The sequence below is a fragment of the Protopterus annectens genome, chromosome 1.part0 (assembly GCF_019279795.1).
Source record: "Protopterus annectens isolate FY-2018-M chromosome 1.part0, PAN1.0, whole genome shotgun sequence".
NCBI lineage: Eukaryota > Metazoa > Chordata > Ceratodontiformes > Protopteridae > Protopterus > Protopterus annectens.
This window is the reverse complement of record NC_056725.1, coordinates 1095417121-1095435754: the sequence shown is the minus strand read 5'-3', so window position 1 is coordinate 1095435754 and position 18634 is coordinate 1095417121. Positions and strand designations below refer to the sequence as shown.

Genomic DNA, 18634 nt, shown 5'->3' with positions numbered 1-18634 from the left:
TCAAAATCCTGAAAACTAAAGCCTGAAAATTCAAAATCCCGAAAGCCCAAAATCCTGAAACTCAAAATCCTGAAAACACAAATAATGCTAATATGTCACTATAAAGACACTAATATCTACCAACTGACCCTGACCCTAACCCTAAGGTCTGTCACTATGACACACTCACCTGACCCGCGCCCTAACCCTAACTCACTTAAACCGCCCCTAACCCCAATATTTGTCACTATTGCATACATGCCTAACCTGCGCCCTAACCCTAACTCACTTAAACCGCCCCGAACCCTAACATAAAACCAACCGCACACTTACCTGAACCCAACGCATGACCTAACACCACAGGGCTAACAATAGCAAAGCCACAATGACGTCAGTATGTCCATTTTGTGTTTTCTGGATTTTGAGTTTCAGGATTTTGGGTTTTCGGGATTTTGAATTTTCAGGCTTTAGTTTTCAGGATTTTGATTTTCAGGCTTATAGTGTTTCAGGCTTCTGATAGGGAACCATATATATATATATATATATATATATATATATATATATATATATATATATATATATATATATATATACACACATATACACATATACACACACACACACACACACAGGTACTGCTTCTGTATTTCCTGTAATACAGTAAAACAGTAAAGATGAAGAACACTTCTGCTATACTTTTATGTGAAAATGGTGACAACATAATTCATACCTCAGCTATTACAATTTCTGTAGCAGTAATGATGAATTTCTTCATTTTCTTTGTAATTGTTATTTAGTAGTATTATCGAAGCATCTACAGAATGAAAAAAGTGCAACAGTAATATCATACCTCTATTGTATTATACTTTATGTAATAGTGACTAGAAGTTCTGCCCAAATCAGTTGCAGAGAAATATCCAGTCCGCTCTTCAAAACGGATCATTTTGGCCTTGTCAAGTTTTCTGCCAGCTTCAATAACCAGCTCTTGTCTGTGCTTCTCCAGTGCAGGGTCCATCTGATTAATCAAAGAAAAAGAATAAACAAAAAATAAGACAATCATACCAGCAATACCAATGAGAACAATGCAGAATAAACATTTTAACACATTATCTCTTGATGTTTCTTTAACTGTCATGCTGGGTATCAGTTTTGTTTTATAAGTAAATTGCTTGCTTTTAGAAAAAGAGCACTGCCAAGTATTACTTCATACATTGTCTCCAAGATGCCCTCATTTTAGCTCTCTAATGTTCTACACAATTTATTAATAAATAATTGGGTTCACCTCATAGTTATGGAATAATAAAAAAAACATAACTGGTATTTTACCATCAGAGAATGAAAAATTGTCTAGCTCAAATCTTCTTCAATAATGGACACAGTGAGGTCACCCTATGGTTTGAATGCCTCACTTCAAAGAAGCAATCTAAAACACAATATCCTTCATAGCTTTGTTAAATGACAGTGCAGTTGTTGCACAGTCCATGAATGACCACTCCCCCAACACACACACACCAGCAGTGCAGTAAGCGTACCTTGGGCTCTGGGATGTTTCCAATCTGTGGGCCCCTCGATTTGTTTTGAAGGACCACGAATAAATGCACTTGTTCTTTTGGACTCATCTTCCTGTTTGCTTTGAATGTTTGTTTGATAAGGCAAAATTTACTTGAATGCTGCTTTAAATATATGTGATGCGGGTGCGCATATCAGATGCCAAGGGCTGGGGTTAGGGCCATTAGAAAATCCTGCCTTTCACCATGTATTGGCTTGGAAAGCTGTGGTTACTGTGTTACTGAGTATCTTCTCAGTCTGTAAGTTCTAACAAACAAACAAAAATTTGTCTTGGATCACTTTCAAGCAAGCAAGGCCCTATAAAGCAACTTCAAATGTCCTCTTCAGTTCTGACCATTCTTGTAACTGATGGGTATCATTTGTTTTTGACACATTACAGGACTACATTGAGGTGCAATGCCAGAGGCCTACTGGACTTCTCAAAAGGTTCCAATAGTCTGTTGCATATACTCCTGTTCTGCATATGATATGAATAAATCAGGCATACATTACCATATAGCAGCTTTCTTGTTGGCTTGGGAGATAACTATTGACAGACACCATGAGGTCACTGATAGAACCTAAGCTGCCTTACAAAAAAGTGTGGGATTACAAACAGACTGAGCAAGAAGTGGCTTTACAGTGAGAACATACATGGATCACTGGTGAACAAACTAGGGATGAGCACAAAAGAGGCTTCAAGAAAGTAAAGAAAGCCTTCGGAGCACTGAAATACTTCTTGATGGACTGTGTACTTCAGCACCTCAGAAACTATGGAATATTGCTCCATCTGTGGACAAAAGTACCATTTCTGAAAAACATAAAAGAGGCAATTAAACAAGCTCCTTTCCTTCTGGAAGACTGATGTAAGCCCATGTGCTTCACATTATCATAAAATGTTGCAGTCATCACATTTGGGTATCCGTGCCAGGGTAGCCCTCAGCAGGCCCGAATACCAGAGGCTTAGTATTCCTGCATCGGTTGCTGTTGCTCCAGGACTGACATCAGGTTGTCACTGGTATAAAAACAGGCAGCAGACGCCATTACATCAGTTTTTCTTGTCCTAAATATCAGCAGCCCCCAATAAAGAGCTAGGTTATGGTGGAAGAACACCACCAGTAGAAAGTAAATACAAAAACTTCCTTGTAAGGAGAGAGATAGAGAGAGAGACAAGGGGGAGGGAGGGAGGGAAACCAGGACTGCAACAGTGAATACACTCAAACATCTACATTTATGGTAAGTGTACACAACTGTAGTATGTTCTTCGTGTTTCACTGCTGCAGTCATCACATTTGGGTTGATTCCCAAAGTTGAAGAAAAGGGCGGAGGCAGTCAAGAAGACTGGGGGCTGGCTAGGATGCCCTGCAAGACAGCATTGGCAAAGCCTGCCCTGGATTTGGAGAAGATAGGCAGGTGGTAATGCTTGATGAAGGTGTGAACAGAAGTCCATGTTGCAGCCCCAGGATGTCTCTGGTGGGGACCCCTCTGCGGAAAGCTGCAGAGGTGGAGGTTGCCCTGGTGAAATGTGTCCTGACCCCCTTGGAGGCAGGTTTTCCATGCTGTTTGTAGCAGAAATGGATGCAATGTGCTATCCATTTGGAAATTGTTTGTTTGGATATGGCCTTGCCCTCTGCTCCTGCAGTGAAGCTGACTAGCAATTGATCAGCTTTTCTAAAAGATTTAGTCATGTCTAGGTAGGATCTGAGCTGTCTGTGCACATCTAGACAGTGCAGAATCATTTCCACCTTCTTTTGTGGGTTAGGGAAAAAGGTGGGCAAATGAATGGATTGGTTGAGAGCCACACTGGACACCACTTTTGGCATGAAGGATGGGTTAGTACTGAGGGAGACCCTGTCAGCATGGAACATGATGAATGGCTCTACAGCCATAAGTGCTTGTAGCTCTGAAACTCTTCTAGCTGAAGTGATGACCAGAAGCAAGGTTGTCTTCCAAGAGAGAAATGTTAACTCTGCTGAAGCTGCAGGTTCAAAGGAGGGCAGGGTGAGCTTTTCCAACCCAAAGTTTAAGTCCCAAGCTGGGGTAGGAGCTCATCTGGGTGGCCTCAAGTTGTTAGCCCCTCTTGGGAACTCAAAAACAAAAAAGGTTCCAAAATCACAAACTAAGAAATACTTGCTGTTGGAAGTCAAACAGTCCAAAACCAAGCCGTAAAAACTTCAAGTGTTGCTCAAGAAGTGCAGTACAATCCAGTAAAAGTGTAAAACACAGGTGTAATCCAAGAAATACTGGATTGTACTGTATTTCATGGATTAAACCTGTGTTTTACACTTTTACTGGATTGTACTGCACTTCTTGAGCAACACAAAGTTTTTACTGCTTGGTTTTGGACTGTTTGACTTCCAGCAGCAAATATTTTTTAGTCCCTCTTAGGAACTGTTTGATGAGAGGGTGCGAGAAAAGAGGTGGCTCTGTGCTGAAATGAGCAGAGATGGCAGAGGCATGAATTTTAATAGAAGAGAAGGATAGACCCTTGTGTAGTAGGTCTGCCAGGTAATCCAGGATGCGAGGTTGGGTGTGCTGTGCCATTCTGGCTCCCTTAACCTAGATCCAGGTGCAAAACTTTTTCCACTTGTCAGCATAAGACTTTCTAGAGCTGGGGCGTCTGGCCTCACATATAACATATAGAAATTGTTTGCTTAGGCTGGCAGCTTGAGAAGAGGTCATGGAATAAGTCAGGCTGCCAGATTGAGGGTCTGCAATTGGGGATGCATGAATTATCCATTCCTCTGGGTCAGGAGTGTTAGGATCTGAGGTAGGTGCCATGGTGGCAGGGGTGACAGGCTGCACAGCAGTGGGTACCAATGCTGCCATGGCCAGACTGGAGCAATCAGGATTGTCCTCGGTTTTTCCTCCCTTATTTTGAGCAGTACCCTTGAAATGAGTGGTAGAGGGGGAAATGCATGGACCGAGAGGTTTACCCACTGGAAGGATAGAGCATCCACTTTCCAGGCCTTGTTCTGAGGTTCCCTAGTGCAGAATTTGCTGAGCTGATGATTGGAGTGGGAGGCAAAGAGGTCTACCTTCGGGGTGCCCCATTTCTGTGTTACACAAGTGAAGGTGCCTTGGTTAAGCTGCCACTTGTGCGGGTCTAGCAGGTTTCTGCTTCAGCTGTCTGCCAGAGAGTTTAGAGTGCCTGGCAGGAATTGTGCTAACAGGTGTAGTTGAATGGCTGCAGCCATGTGCCAAAGGGTCATGGCAAGCCTGCACAGAGGATAAGAGTGAGTCCCTCCCTGCTTGTTGATGTACCACATCACCGTGGTGTTGTCTGTTTTGATCAGCAGAGGCCCCGGGGAGAGTAGGGGTGTGAAAGCTGTCAGGGCCTGCTGAACATCTAATATCTCTTTTTGGTTGATGTGCAGATGTTTTTGATTTGGGCTCCATTGGCCCTGAATGCACCGGACATCCAGGTGTGCACCCCAGGCATAGTCTGATGTATCTGTGGTGAGGGTCTAAGCGGAGTGGGGTAGTGAGAAGGGAAGTCCCTTGTTGTGGTAGCATGCTCCTGCCCACCAAAGAAAATCTTTCCTTAGTCAAGATATCATTGGTATAAGAGTTTCCAGGTATTGACAGTGCTGACACCAAAGGCTTTTTAGGTACCACTATAGTTTCCTGATATGCAATCTGGCATATGGAATGAGGAGAATGCAAGAAGCCAATAACCCTAGAGCTTGCAGGATTTTCCTTGCAGATAACTGGGTCCTGGTGGCTAGTTGAGAGAAGTAGGTTGTGAGGTAGGTTTGTTTTTCTGGTGTAAGGAATGCCATCTGGGATTCTGTGTCCAGGCTTGCTCCCAGAATACAATATTTTGTGTGGGTGCTAGTTTTGATTTCTTTTCGTTGATAGTATACCCCAGTCAGGTGCATTAGCAGCTTTTCCTGACTGTCTGCCTAAATTAGGCAGTCGTCTAAGCATGGGTAAATTAGAATATTTCTTTGTCTGCAAAAACCAATGGCGGGAGCCAGACATTTTGTGAAAACTCTGGGAGCAGTGGATAAGCCAAAGGGAAGCGCAGAAAACTGAAAGTGCAGTGATCCTCCTCTGAAACGTAGGTATTTCCTGCATCATTCCCTGACTGTGATGTGTAGGTAGGCCTCTTTTAGGTCTAGGGTGGCTAACCAAGCATCCTTGGAAAGCATAGGAAAAAGCTGCTGGAGGGTGAGCATTTTGAATTTTGGTATCACCAAAAAGGTGTTTAGAATGGATAGGTCGAGGATGGGGCACCATATGCCCTCTTTTCTGGTTTCCTAAGAGTCAGGAGTAGAAACCTTGGCCTGTGTGTTCTGCAGAAACATGCTCTATTGCCCTTATAGAGAGAAGGGAAAGGACTTGCTTTTTGGCCTCTGCCCACTTTTTTGGGGGAAGATCTGGGAACCTTTTTTGGGTTGGCAGAGTGTTAAAATAAAATTTGTATCCCTGGGACACTATGTTGAGGACCCAGCGGTCGTTGGTAATGGTGGCCCAGTTGCTTGCATGGAAGGAGGCTTTTCCTCCTAGCGGCAAGTGCAGGTGGGCAGAGGGAGGGGGTGGAGGTGTAAAGCCATTGTGAGCTCTTACCATAAGGGGGTGGCTTTGCACTCCCTGGTTTTGAAGAGGAGGAATTCCACTGCTTAGATCTCTGCATTCCCTGGGGCTGTTGTCTGGGGGGCCTGCTTCCTCTGGGTCAGAACTGAGCTGACCTGGGGGGGGGGGGCAGGCAAAGGACCAGTGCTTGGAATGGCAATACCTACTGAACCTCGGTGGCTGGACCTGTAAGAAGTCTAACTGTCTGCATAGATTTAGCTTTTTCTTCTTTCTTTTTTAGGACCTCTTCTGCCTTGGTGCAAGGGTGCGTCCAATAATTTGGATTTGACATGGTCTGGCAAGGTCTGTTCCTTAAGCCAAGCATGTCTTCTAAGTATAGAACCAGTAACTGCAGCCCTGCAAGATGCTTCTATGACGTCAAAACCACATTGTAAGGTGTACTTAGTTACTTGACTTGCAGAATGCATTAACTCTTGTAACTCTATTTTCTGCACAAGCAGGGGAAGAAGATATTTTTTGTTTGAGGAGTTCCATGGTATGTTGCTGATGCTCTAATACCAAGAGTAGCAGAGGTGTATGCTTTTTTACCCAATCTGTCTAATGCTCAGGAATCCCTATCTGAGGGGTGGGGTTCTTAGCTGAGGTTGCTTTGATTCCTTTAGGTCCTTGAGAGATGACCTCGGGGTCAACAGTAGGATTTTTGAAAAGAAATTTGTGAGAGTCAAGGACTCTATAGTACCTGCCATGTTTCCTGGAAGCAGGAGGGAGGGTGTCAGGGGTCAGACTGGATTCCATAAAAACATCATCCACAACATCCAGGACAGGAGGAATGGCCAAAGGTCTGTGCTGTGAAAGATCTAAAAATTGCTTGAGTCGCTTTTTTGACTGAGGGTAGTCCTGACATTCCCATTGGAAATGCTCCCTTAAAGTATGTAGGGTTTCATAAGCAGAGAGGGGTTGCATATCTTCATATTCAGATGCATCAGTCATCGGACTCCTGTTCAGATAAAACTACTGGGGACAAGTCTCTTTCTTTTGGAAGGGGTAGGTAGCCTGGCTTCCCGTGATCAGCACTGTAAGGTCTTCCGCCATTTTAAGCATTTGAGACTGATGCAAGGAAGCAGGGGCCTGAGCTTGGGTTGTTGGCTTTTTGGGTGTGGTTTGTACCCTGGGTCTTAGAAAATTTTTCGAAAGAACTGTAGACGCGAAAGAACTCGTTGGTCTGTGTTGAGTATCGGTAGTGTGAGGTACTTCCTCGGAAGTGGGTGCCTGCTCATTGGCTCCGGACCCATCCAAGGTAGAGACATCCGCAAGATCCTTAGTCGAAGAAGAGTTTCGTAGCATACCGGACTCTGAAAGGGTCTCTGTAGCGGCCTGCGAATCCACAGAAGTGGGCATCAGGAGCTGCGAAACAGCCTCACTGAGGACTGGAGAACTGACGACTAGCTTAACAGAGGCGTCAGCGGCAGTTTTGGACCTGTGCGGTCTTGTCTGTCTTTATCCTTACATTTTTTTGGAAGATCGGTTGTCGGATGGATTACCGAAGCCATATCGGAAGTCGAGGACTGACAGCAAAAATATCTAACTACAATAAGGGCCCGAAGACATATAGTTCTGGCTTTGAACAAAGCACAAAAGTGACAGCAGGGGACATCGTGGTCTGGGTCTAAACAAGTGACGCAGTAGGAATGAAAGTCTCAGTGTGGTATTTGAGGTGAGACAATTGTTGACTTTTTCGGACATCGGTTAGAGCAGGAAAAAAGGATCCCCAATGGGGTACTTAGCTTTAGAAGACTTCATCTTCAATTCGGAAATGAAAAACTCCGGTAGCGGCCAACCAGCACTTGTGCAAACTGCTTCTCCTTTGGGCTCCTCAGCAAGAAAGACTTATGTAATGGCGTCGGCTGCCTGTTTTTATCCCACTGATGACTAACGTCAGTCCTGGAGCAACAGCAACTGATGCAGAAATACTAAGCCTCTGGTATTCGGGCCAACTGAGGGCTACCCTGGCAGGGATAACCCAAATGTGATGACTGCAACAGTGAAACATAAACATCTACAGGATGAGGCAGGCTCATGGGGAGCTTGAGTAAAGGTCTGTAAACCAAAATACAAAATCCCATGGTATATTGGGGTCTTTGATGGATTTCTTAGAAAAAGAAGTCAGTTTTAGAAAGGCTCTACAGACCTTCTGTAAGGCTAAGAAAGTAGAATTAAACCTCTGATGAAAATTAAGATATGGCTACCAGATGTAGTTTGATAGTGAAGTAACTAGAAATGGTGAGTGCTCCAGAAATTGAAGGACTGAAGAAATAGGGGCCGAAAAGGGTGTCTAACCCTTGATGCACTGCCCTAACAAATAACCTAGTCCTCTTTCTTTTGAAATATTTTTCTAGTGCTTTCTTTCTGTGAGGACAAGAGGATCAGAATGACCTATGAGAAAAGGATGAATCACTGGTCATCAATGGAATTGAAGCTACCACAACATTAGTTTCAGGAAGACAACAATTGAGTAAGGTTTGCCAGACAGGTGTGACAAGAGATCCAGATGGGGATCTAACATGCAGGGCTGTTTGTTGAGGCAAGGCTAACACAGGAGGAACCAAATTTGTACAGGGCAAGAGGGAGCTATGAGGATAACACAGGCCTTGGACAGTGATGCTTTCTGCATCAATTCAATTCAGGGGAAGAGGTGGGAAGGAGTAAAAAAGGCCAGGTGGCAAAAGATGGATCAGAGCACCCATGGATGTCTGCATCTGTGAAAGGATGAGGACAAAGTTCAGTACCAAGAAGACCCTTGAGAAGATGCCATTTTTTTTCTAGTTTATTTTAGTGGCCTAAAAGCATTACAAATCTTGCAAGAAGCCACAAATTCCCTGGCCCCAGGCACACAACACAACGGTCTTGTGTGTCTGGGTCAAAATCTTGTTCTCAGACTGGACATATTTCTTAAGCCTAAAGCTTTTTCCATTTCAGATTTCTAAACCTACATAAGCAGTAAGCAAAACAACACCCTGTAATCCAGAATAAAAGACTCTAGCAAGAGTCAGTAATGACTACAATAACTGCAGTAACTGTACCAATAAGACAGAATGTAGAGCCAGTGAAAGAGCAAAAGACCGATAAAACATATAAAGATACAAACAATAAAGAAGATTAAGCTTTGATCTAGAAGGCAGCAAGTTTATATGATAAACATTTTTTTAAAGAAAAAACAGTAATCAGAGGAGAAGAGGAGCACATCAGCTGCAGATGGTGAGGATACAGGTTTATTAAGGTAGAAGGGAAAAGCTCAAGGGCTAGAGAAAGCTCTATACTGGAGAAGTTGCTGGCTCGGATCCGCAAACAAGTCTCATAAGTCAAAATAGAGAGACAGGATAATATAAGATCAATAGTTAAGTGATTACCAGGCCTAGGATACTTACACTTTTCAGATTTCAGGTATCAATAAGCACAGAAAAAAAATATGGAAACAACATATAAATTGTCACAGAAAGTGGGACTGAAAACCTCAAATAACCATTCTATCACCATTAAAAGAACTACATTAAAACTCACTGATGTATATAGTAGTCCAATAAATCAAAAGTGATGCATGATATCTATGAAATAGTTATTAATGAGATAAGATGAGATAATTCCATTCAAACAAAAATACATCCACAGTGACAGTGTTATAACATGTATAAACTAGTTGTAAATATGGATGTTAGTCTATGAACACAGAAAAACACAACAATGTTTTGATTCAGAAATCATAACAAAAGCCTAAGTAGATGAGCATTTTTCTTATTTGCAGCACTACAATCTATAGGATGATCAATCTAACTACACATAAGTTAAATGACCTGATAGCTTATGTTTCCATAAACTTGTCTAACTTTAAGATCTCAAAGTTGGTGTGGGGCAGATAAACTTAAGGCCAACAATTTAAGTTTGATTTGAGGTAAGCTCACAACATAACTAAGCTCCCAAAGTTATCATATGAACATACCTCTGACATACGGCAACCAGTTCACAACAGGGGAGGCACATCAAACTCAAATAATTTTATACCTACCAGCCTGACCAGTAATATTTGTAATAAAATAGAAAGAGTCGCAATAAAGCTTATCCAAAATAACAAAGAGGGCATGCTTCTGTTAAACATGGAACAGTATAGCTTTGCTAAGGGGCATTTTGTCTTTTAAATCTTGTGGCCTTCTTTGAAAAGGTAAGAAAAGTGGCTTCCTATTGAAGTGTTGGCACTCAAAACGCAGAGAAAAAAATGCAGGAGAACAGCTAATCAAAATATAGCTCTTCTCAAACACTTAAATATGCAGTTATAGAGTTTACATGTTATACAGCTAATGAAACAAATTACTTACTATACAGCAATACAAGACGGATACTGTCTTAGTGTGTGCTGAAAAATAAATCCACTGAGGAAACTGCACAACAATAACAACAACTATGAGAACTACATGTTTGCAATTCATGTACACTTAACTATGTAAATGAAAAAAAGATTAGACATAACTTGTCAAACTTTTTTGAAACTGATCTCCAACACATTTTTCTCGGTTCACCACAACAAAGACACCCACAGACAGCAATGCAGGCACCACAACAAAGCACCTCATGTCAACAGACAGAAAAAGCTGTTAAGGTAACAAAAACTGAGAGAGAAGCACAGTTTGCCAAACACACTGCTGCTGACGGTGCCACCATGAAACCTCTGCTCATCCACTCGGAAGGCATAAAAGCTTGAATGCTGTTGGCACTAGTGTGAGCCCTGCAGCCGAAGGTGGTCCCAGTTAAGGAGCTGGGAGGTAATGCTCTTGATGGCTGACATCAGGCTCATCCTTGCCCTGACATTCTTGTGGCTCTGTCCCGAAAAAGGTATCTGACACTATGGGCCCCCCCCTAGAGAAGGGAACCCTTGGCAATCAATCAAATCAACCCCATTATAAACTGTCAGTGTCCTCCACTGTAGGTGGGCAAACTACCTATACTTTTTTCAGTGAAAAAAAAGCTTACTCTGAGGCTCAGGGTGTCTTTGGGGTAAGTTTTAGAAGTAAAGGGTATGACAAGCCAAAATCTCCATCTTAGAAGTCCAGTCAAAGTAACTGCTTGCTGTCAGTTACATGATTATTGGTTGGCTGTACTCAGTCAAATGTAATTAGTAAGACGCAGTTTGCTCAGCCATATTAAATCTATATTAAATTATTTACCTTTAACAGAAGGACATTCTTAAAATTATTCACTGTCAAACTCCTTATAAACCATGCTTTCCTTCAGCAATTACAATCCTTTTTATTTGTAAGTGCAGTTTGCAGTATTTTGTGCTGCTGATGTCCTTTCAGACATATAAAGCTATAAAAAATAAAAGTTTGTGCGCTGTTCTACTTACTGTGCTAATTTCACACTCAAATATAGACACACTTCCACTGAGCATGCTCACCCTACAAGCCTTCAGACTTTGCAAGTACTACTGCTCTAATACATGGACTGCCCTCTATGTTGCAATGAATTTGCAATCTAACACAACTACAGAGCAAGATTAACTACCAATTTGCTGGTCAAGCATGTATAAATAAATACATGAAACTGTGTGGTTACATGAAAACTTCGCTACTTTCCAAAATCTGATCCACTGGATTTCATTTTTTTTCACCAGAAAATCTACTTGGGCAGCAAAAAAAAAAATACTATAACAGACTTAACACTCTAGCACATACTGCATACTTCTTTTTCACAGAAATATCATCCTGCACCATGGCAAGTTTCTTTTTTTATATGTTGTATTAATATCATATTTCCATGTGCCATACAAACAAACTAGATAACAGAATCACTTAACTGTTAATTATGATTTGTTATTGCTGGAAGATTTCCCGGACTTATGATTCCCTAGACTTTTTGTTCATGAAAACAACAATTCATTACCACAATTAAATCACTGTAAATCATTGCCCTTTGTCAAAATTAAGATACTATCTAAACTTCGGAATGAAATATATCAGAATATTCATTAACATAGTCTTCTGGATTACCCTCTGCTAACATAACTTCATGGAAGAAAGAAAAAAAAATAAACAGTGGCTGTCATAAATATTTGGCACTTTACTTCGTTTGTCTTGTTAAAAGTCATAGATGGAAAATCAGCAAGGAGATGACGAAATGTAAAAGTGAACGTAACAGTTGCAGAGGAAAAGAACGGTTGTTTTCTAATGATGTAAGTTAAACTGCATAATGGAATAAGAAACTAGCAGTAAGAGGAAAACTACTTGCTTTAAGAGATTCTCTTGAATGATCAATTTAATGTAATTCATACTTTACAGCCATGTATAGCATTTTCTGCAAACTGATTCGTTAAACAATTTTCCCTTGCTCTACTAAACTTACACCCCCCCTCCAAGACAGAATCCTGCATCACTCAAAGACTCTCGCAGGCCACACAAGTACCAGAAAGTTGAAAACACTTTACAACATGGCAGCAACACTACAAAAGGGAAACAGCTCTGACTACAGCTCTGGTGTTCTGCGCTGAGCTACTAAGCCCAAGAACCAGAAGAGTTGGTTGAGGGGATGGAACGGAGTAGCCAATCTATGGGGAATGGAGATAGACAGGACTGCTACATGGGCAGCACTTAGTACAGGTTATGGGATGCTAAAGCAAGAATGGCTTACTAGGGAGTCCTTGGGCCTGTCCAACAGTATGCAGTATTCTAGGTACAGCTAGGTATGGGCACGTCTGCACTGAGCATCATGGCAGTGTAGGCTTTTAGGCTTCATCTCAAAAGGGAGCTTGGAAGCCAACACAATGAGTGTAAATGGAGCAAAATTACCTTCAGCCAGCCACAACTGAAGGTTTCAAAACCAAAATTCATGCATACAGAGGGCTACATGTTCAGTCTGGAGGTGATGAAATGATACAAAAAAATAATCTGCACAATGTGACTCTCAATGTTTTGGTTGATATGCTAATACTGGTGGTTCAAAGCCAGAAATATAAAAGCACACCCTGCAAAATGAAATCATCATTGCTGTTCTGCTGACAGTAATGCTATTAAGTTTGAGCAACACTGTAGTGTTGCACCTTGTTGATTACTGACTGTATCTAAGGTAACATAACACTGTTGCTAAACTATTTCAGGTAATTCTGCAGTGTAGCCAAATAACAATACTACACACAAAGTAATCAAATGAACATATTACCTCAGTTACTGATGGCACTTTTTGATCAATGGTATGTTGCTGCATTGTAGCATACCAACTGTTCTACTGTTAGAACATTTAAAGTTCCTGCAACAGACTGTTGGATTACACTGTCTGATACATTTCACCTAGCCATGCTGACTGCTCTGCTGGTACTGCGTTGTAACTACTCTACAGTTACTGCACATGGACCTACTTGGTCAGACTACCTGTGGCTACTGCTCTCCTGTTACTGCATCTGCAGCCATTGAATTGGATTACTTGTTTCTACTAGTTTGGTACAGACCAAATTAACCTAATATCTCAGCTACTGACTGCACACGATTGCACTTTTCATCAATGCTGCCATTACATTGTTGCTTGTACTGACTACTCCTCTGTTACAAAAATGGAAGCTACTGCTTGGACTTTCTGATTTAAATGAATCACTTTTTACTGACCGCTTTACTACTGATACATATCAATGTTATTTTTTTACATTTTTTGAATTTATGAAAGGAAAGACTCTGACCTTTAGTGTCATTCTGCCTTCACCCAGAAAGATGCCCACATTCAAAGACAAGATGCTGGCTTTAACGATAGTCCATGTAGCTGGCAGGGCCCATTGTTAGGTGAAATGACTCCAAGGAGAAAGGCTCCATGGACCCTCTCAGCTGCATACTGTTCCCCCCTCTCATGCACATCACCTGGTGCCTCCAGGCTCAACTGCCTGGTCTACCAACACCATCCAGTCACTGGGGATTCTAGATGCTCTGAGGTGCATTTGAATTTTTTGAACAACCTTTGCATCTGATGATGGCCTGAACAAAAATCATGATTAAGAAAAGAAATTTCAGTATCACTCTTTCAGCTTTGCTTTTTCCTGCATTCTTTCAACACACCCTAACTAACCAAGGCTACACTGTATTAATTGTGTAAGAAATAAGTGCATTAGACCTAGGGTCCGAAGACTGTTAGGCCCACAGAAGCCATGAGTTATAGATGCTCTTAACGGCATTTCAAAACTGTCCTGAAAAAATTATGAGTAAAAAAAGCAATTCAGTCTTACTTTTTATTTCAAGGACGAACTAAGCTGTATCCAATTCTTAATGCTCAAAACTAACAAAATAGCAGTAGACAATAAACTGTGACAACAAATGCTTCAAGGATAAATAAATCATATCTGGGAATTGTACCTACCCCCACAAAAAAAAAAAAAAAAAATTCACCCTCCGTGTATTCTCAGTTGTGATAAAAGTACAGTTGTGTACACTTACTATAAATGTAGATGCTCGAGTGTATTCAATGTTGCAGTCATTACATTTGAGTAATCTGCTTGCAGGTAGCCCTCAGTCGGCCTGATTAACAAAGTCTTGGGTCTTGCGTTGGTTGTTGTCTCTTCTTCCGTGACGTCAGGTCTTCAGGGATATAAAACATGCAGCTGACGTCATTACATCAGTTTTTCTTGCCCCAGATGTCAGGTGCCCCCTAATGGGAAGCAATTAAATCTATAAATATACAAGGTTATACCCCAAACAAAAAAGCAAATACACCAAAAAGCTTTTAAGCATTGAAAAGGAGAGAAGAAGTATGGCCAAACAAAGTCAGGGAGCTAGAGGGAGGGTAACCAGGACTGCAACAGTGAATACACTCGAACATCTGCATTTATGGTAAGTGTATACAACTGTATTATGTTCTTCGTGTTCCACTGTTGCAGTCATTACATTTGGGTAGATTCGCAAAGCTAAGGATGGGAGGAGGAATTTAGATAGCATTAGGACCAGCTATAAGGCCCTGCAAAACTGTAGTGGCAAAGCCAGCTCTGGATTTAGAGAAAATTGGCAAGTGGTAATGCTTGGTGAAAGTATGTACAGAACTCCAGGTAGCAGCTTCTAGGATGACCTTGGTAGGTACGCCTCTGAGAAAGGCTGTAGAGGCAGATGCAGCCCTGGTTGAGTGGGATCTGATCTCCTGTGGGATAGGATCTGATCTCCTGTGGGATAGGTTTTCCATGGTGCTTATAGCAGAAGTGAATGCATTGGCCTATCCATTTGGAGATAGTTCGGTTTGAAACAGCCTTCCCCTCTGTCCCTGCAGCAAATGCCACCAGCAGTTGTTCAGATTTCCTTTAAGGTTTAGACCTGTCCAAGTAGAATCTAAGCTGTCTGTGCACATCTAAGGAGTGCAGTATCCATTTCCCTTTGTTCTGTGGATTAGGAAAGAAGGTAGGCAAATGAATGGACTGATTAAAGGCCACACTGGATACCACCTTTGGCATGAAAAAGGGATTGGTCCTGAGGGACACCCTGTCCACATGAATGATGATGAAAGGCTCCACTGCCATAAGAGCCTGTAATTCAGATACCTTTCTTGCTGAAGTGATGGCTAAAAGGGAAGTTGTTTTCCAAGAAAGGAATTTTAAATCTGCAGTAGCGGCTGGCTCGAAAGGAGAAAGGGTGAGTTTCTCCAATACAAAGTTAAGGTCCCAGACTTGAGTTGGAGCTCTCCTGAGTGGTCTTAAATTTTTTGGCCCCTCTGAGGTACTGCTTGAGCAGTGGAAGGCAGAAGAGGGGAGGTTCTGTGTTATAATGAGCTGAAATGGCTGAGGGGTAAATTTTGTACTGAGGAAAAAAACAGGCCCTTGTGAAGCATCTCAGTTAAGTATTGTAAAATCTGAGGTAAATTGGGCACTGCTGTGCTCATCCCTTGAGATTGGTTCCAGGCACAGAATCTTTTCCATTTTTCAGCATAAGATTTTCTAGTACTAGGCCTCCTTGCCTCTAAAATGACATCCATCACTGGTTTACTGAGGGATGGTAAAGGAGAGCTTAGGTAATTAGCCAGGCTGCTAGGTTCAGTGTTTGAAGCTGAGGGTGCAGAATCTGGTTCTCCTGCTGAGACAGCAGGGTAGGAGTCTGAGGCAGGTGCCATGGGGCCAACAGTGACACACTGCGCAGGAGGGGGTACCAGTGTTGGCATAGCCAGGCTGGTGCAATAAAAATCATCCTTGGTTTGTCTTGTTTGATCTTTAGTAGTACTTTGGAGAGCAGAGGCAGAGGAGGAAAGGCATAAACTGATAGGTTTTTCCAGCTGAAGGACACAGCATCCACTTTCCAAGCTTGTCTGTGGGAGTCCTTGCACAAAATATTTCCAACTGATAGTTCTGGGGGGAGGCAAACAGGTCTGTATCTGGGCTCCCCCATTTGCTTGTCAACATGTTGAAAATCCTTGGTTCCAGTTTCCACTCGAGTGGGTCCATGAGGGTTCTGCTTAGTCCACCTGCTAGTGTATTTAGTTTTCCTGGCAGGAAATGAGCTTGTAGATGTACTTGGTAGCGCAAGGCTGTGTTCCACAATGCCATGGCTAGTCTGCAGATGGGGTAAGAATGTGTACCCCCCCTGCTTGTTTATGTACCACGTAACAGTGGTGTTGTCAGTCTTTACCATGAATTGTCCTGGAATAATGTGGTCCTTGAAGGCTGTCAGAGCATTCTGTACAGCTACAATGCTACAATATCTTTATGATTGATGTGAAGGTGCATTTGAATTGAGTTCCATTTGCCCTGAATGCACTTCCCTGCCAGGTGTGCCCCCTCCCCCATGCATAGTCTGATGCGTCTGTTGTTAGGGTTTGGGCAGCAGGGGGTAGTGTGAATGGCAGCCCCTTGTTTTGGTGGCAGGCCTCTGCCCATCAAAGGAACTCTAGGCGTAGACAAGGAATGATAGGAATCATTGCTTCCAGATCCTGAGCATGTTGACAACATAGGCTTTTTAGATACCATTGCAGTTTCCTCATATGCAGTCTTGCAAATGGAATTAAAGAATGCGGGAGGCCATGAATCCCAAGGCTTGTAGTATTTGCCTTGCAGATAGCAGGGTTTTTGTGACCACTTGTTTGAAGTAGGTTGTCAAGTGAATTTGTTTCTCTAGCATGAGGAAATCCATCTGGAACGTTGTGTTCAAGCTTGCTCCCAGGAATATAATTTGTTGACAGGGTACCAGGTGCGATTTCTTTTCATTTATGGTGTATCCCAGACAAGTTAGCACCCTCTGTACAAAAGCCAGATGATTCAAAAGTATGTCCTGGTTTTCTGCCTGAAATAGACAATCGTCCAGGTATTGGTATATTTGAATATTTCTTTGCCTGCAAAATGCAATGACTGGAGCTAGGCACTTTGTGAGTACCCTGGGCACAGTACATAAGCCAAAGGGCAGTGCAGAGAACTGATAGTGCGTGTAGCCTGCTTTGAAGTGTAGGTATCTTCTGCAAGATTCCCTGATTGGGATGTGCAGGTATGCTTCCTTATAATTTAGTGCTGCCAACCAGGCATCTTTGCTTAGCATAGGAAACAAGTGGTGCAGAGTCAGCATCTTGAATTTTGGAATCACCAAAAAGGTGTTTAGAGTAGGTAGGTCCAGGATAGGACATCATGAATTGTCTTTTCTGAGTACCAGGTAAAATCTTGAGTAGAAACTTTGTCCCTTTTTCTCTTCTGGTACCAATTGAATAGCCCCCTCCCCCCATGCTTAAGAGAGAGAGAGAGAGAGAGTACTTGCTTTTGGGCCTCTGCCCACTGCTTTGGAGGTAGATCTGGCAAACCCCTTGGAGTTAGTGACATGTGGAAGTAAAATCTGTATTCTTGGGACACTATAATTAAAACCCATTTGTCCTGGGTAATGAGTCCCCAGTTCTTTGCATGAAGTGCAATCTTTCCCCCCAAAGGGGCAGTCAGTTGAGAAGTGCTTGGAAGTTTTAAAAAGAAGTCTTTGAGACAGTTTACCATAGGGGGGAGTTCTATTACTCCCAAATTTGGAAGTGGAGGCCCCCCACTGCTTAGTCCTGTGTGTCCCCTGGGACTGAAGCCTGGGTGCTCTGCTGGATCTGGGTTTGGACTGAGAAGGTCTGGAAGAGGCAGGAAAGGACTAATTCTTAGAAGGTCAATGCCTACTAAATCTTGGAGGTTGTACTTGTAAAAAGTATTTAACAGTTTGCATAGATTTAGCTTTTTCCTCCATCTTTTTAAGAACAACTTCTGCCTTGCTGCCAAACAGGTGGACCTAATTTAAGAGAGCATCCAGTAATTTCACTTTAACATGATCTGACAAGGATTACTCCTTAAGCCAAGCATGCCTTCTAAATACAGACCCAGCTACCGCAGCCCTGCAAGATTCCTCAAAACCACATTGCAATGTATGTTTACCAACTTGTTCAGCAGAATGCATAAAATCCTGTAAATCCTTATTTTCAGCACAATCAGGAGTCATCATCATTTTCTGTTTAAGCAATCCAATAATATGCAGCTGATACTTTAACATATGAAACTGGCAATTCAAGGCCCTAATGGACAAAGTTGCAGAAGTGTATACCTTCTTACCCCATCTATCCAGCG

At 42.3% G+C, this 18634-nt stretch overlaps 1 protein-coding gene across 1 annotated transcript in view; it reads right to left on the bottom strand.

Annotated features, from left to right (window-relative positions):
* ASCC3 (activating signal cointegrator 1 complex subunit 3) overlaps positions 1-18634 on the bottom strand; it is a 4485173-nt gene that overhangs the window by 1342939 nt on the left and 3123600 nt on the right. Inside the window, exon 16 of the mRNA XM_044069284.1 lies at positions 830-994. Within this exon, the coding sequence (XP_043925219.1) occupies positions 830-994 (165 nt within the window). The remainder of the gene's footprint in view (positions 1-829; positions 995-18634) is intronic.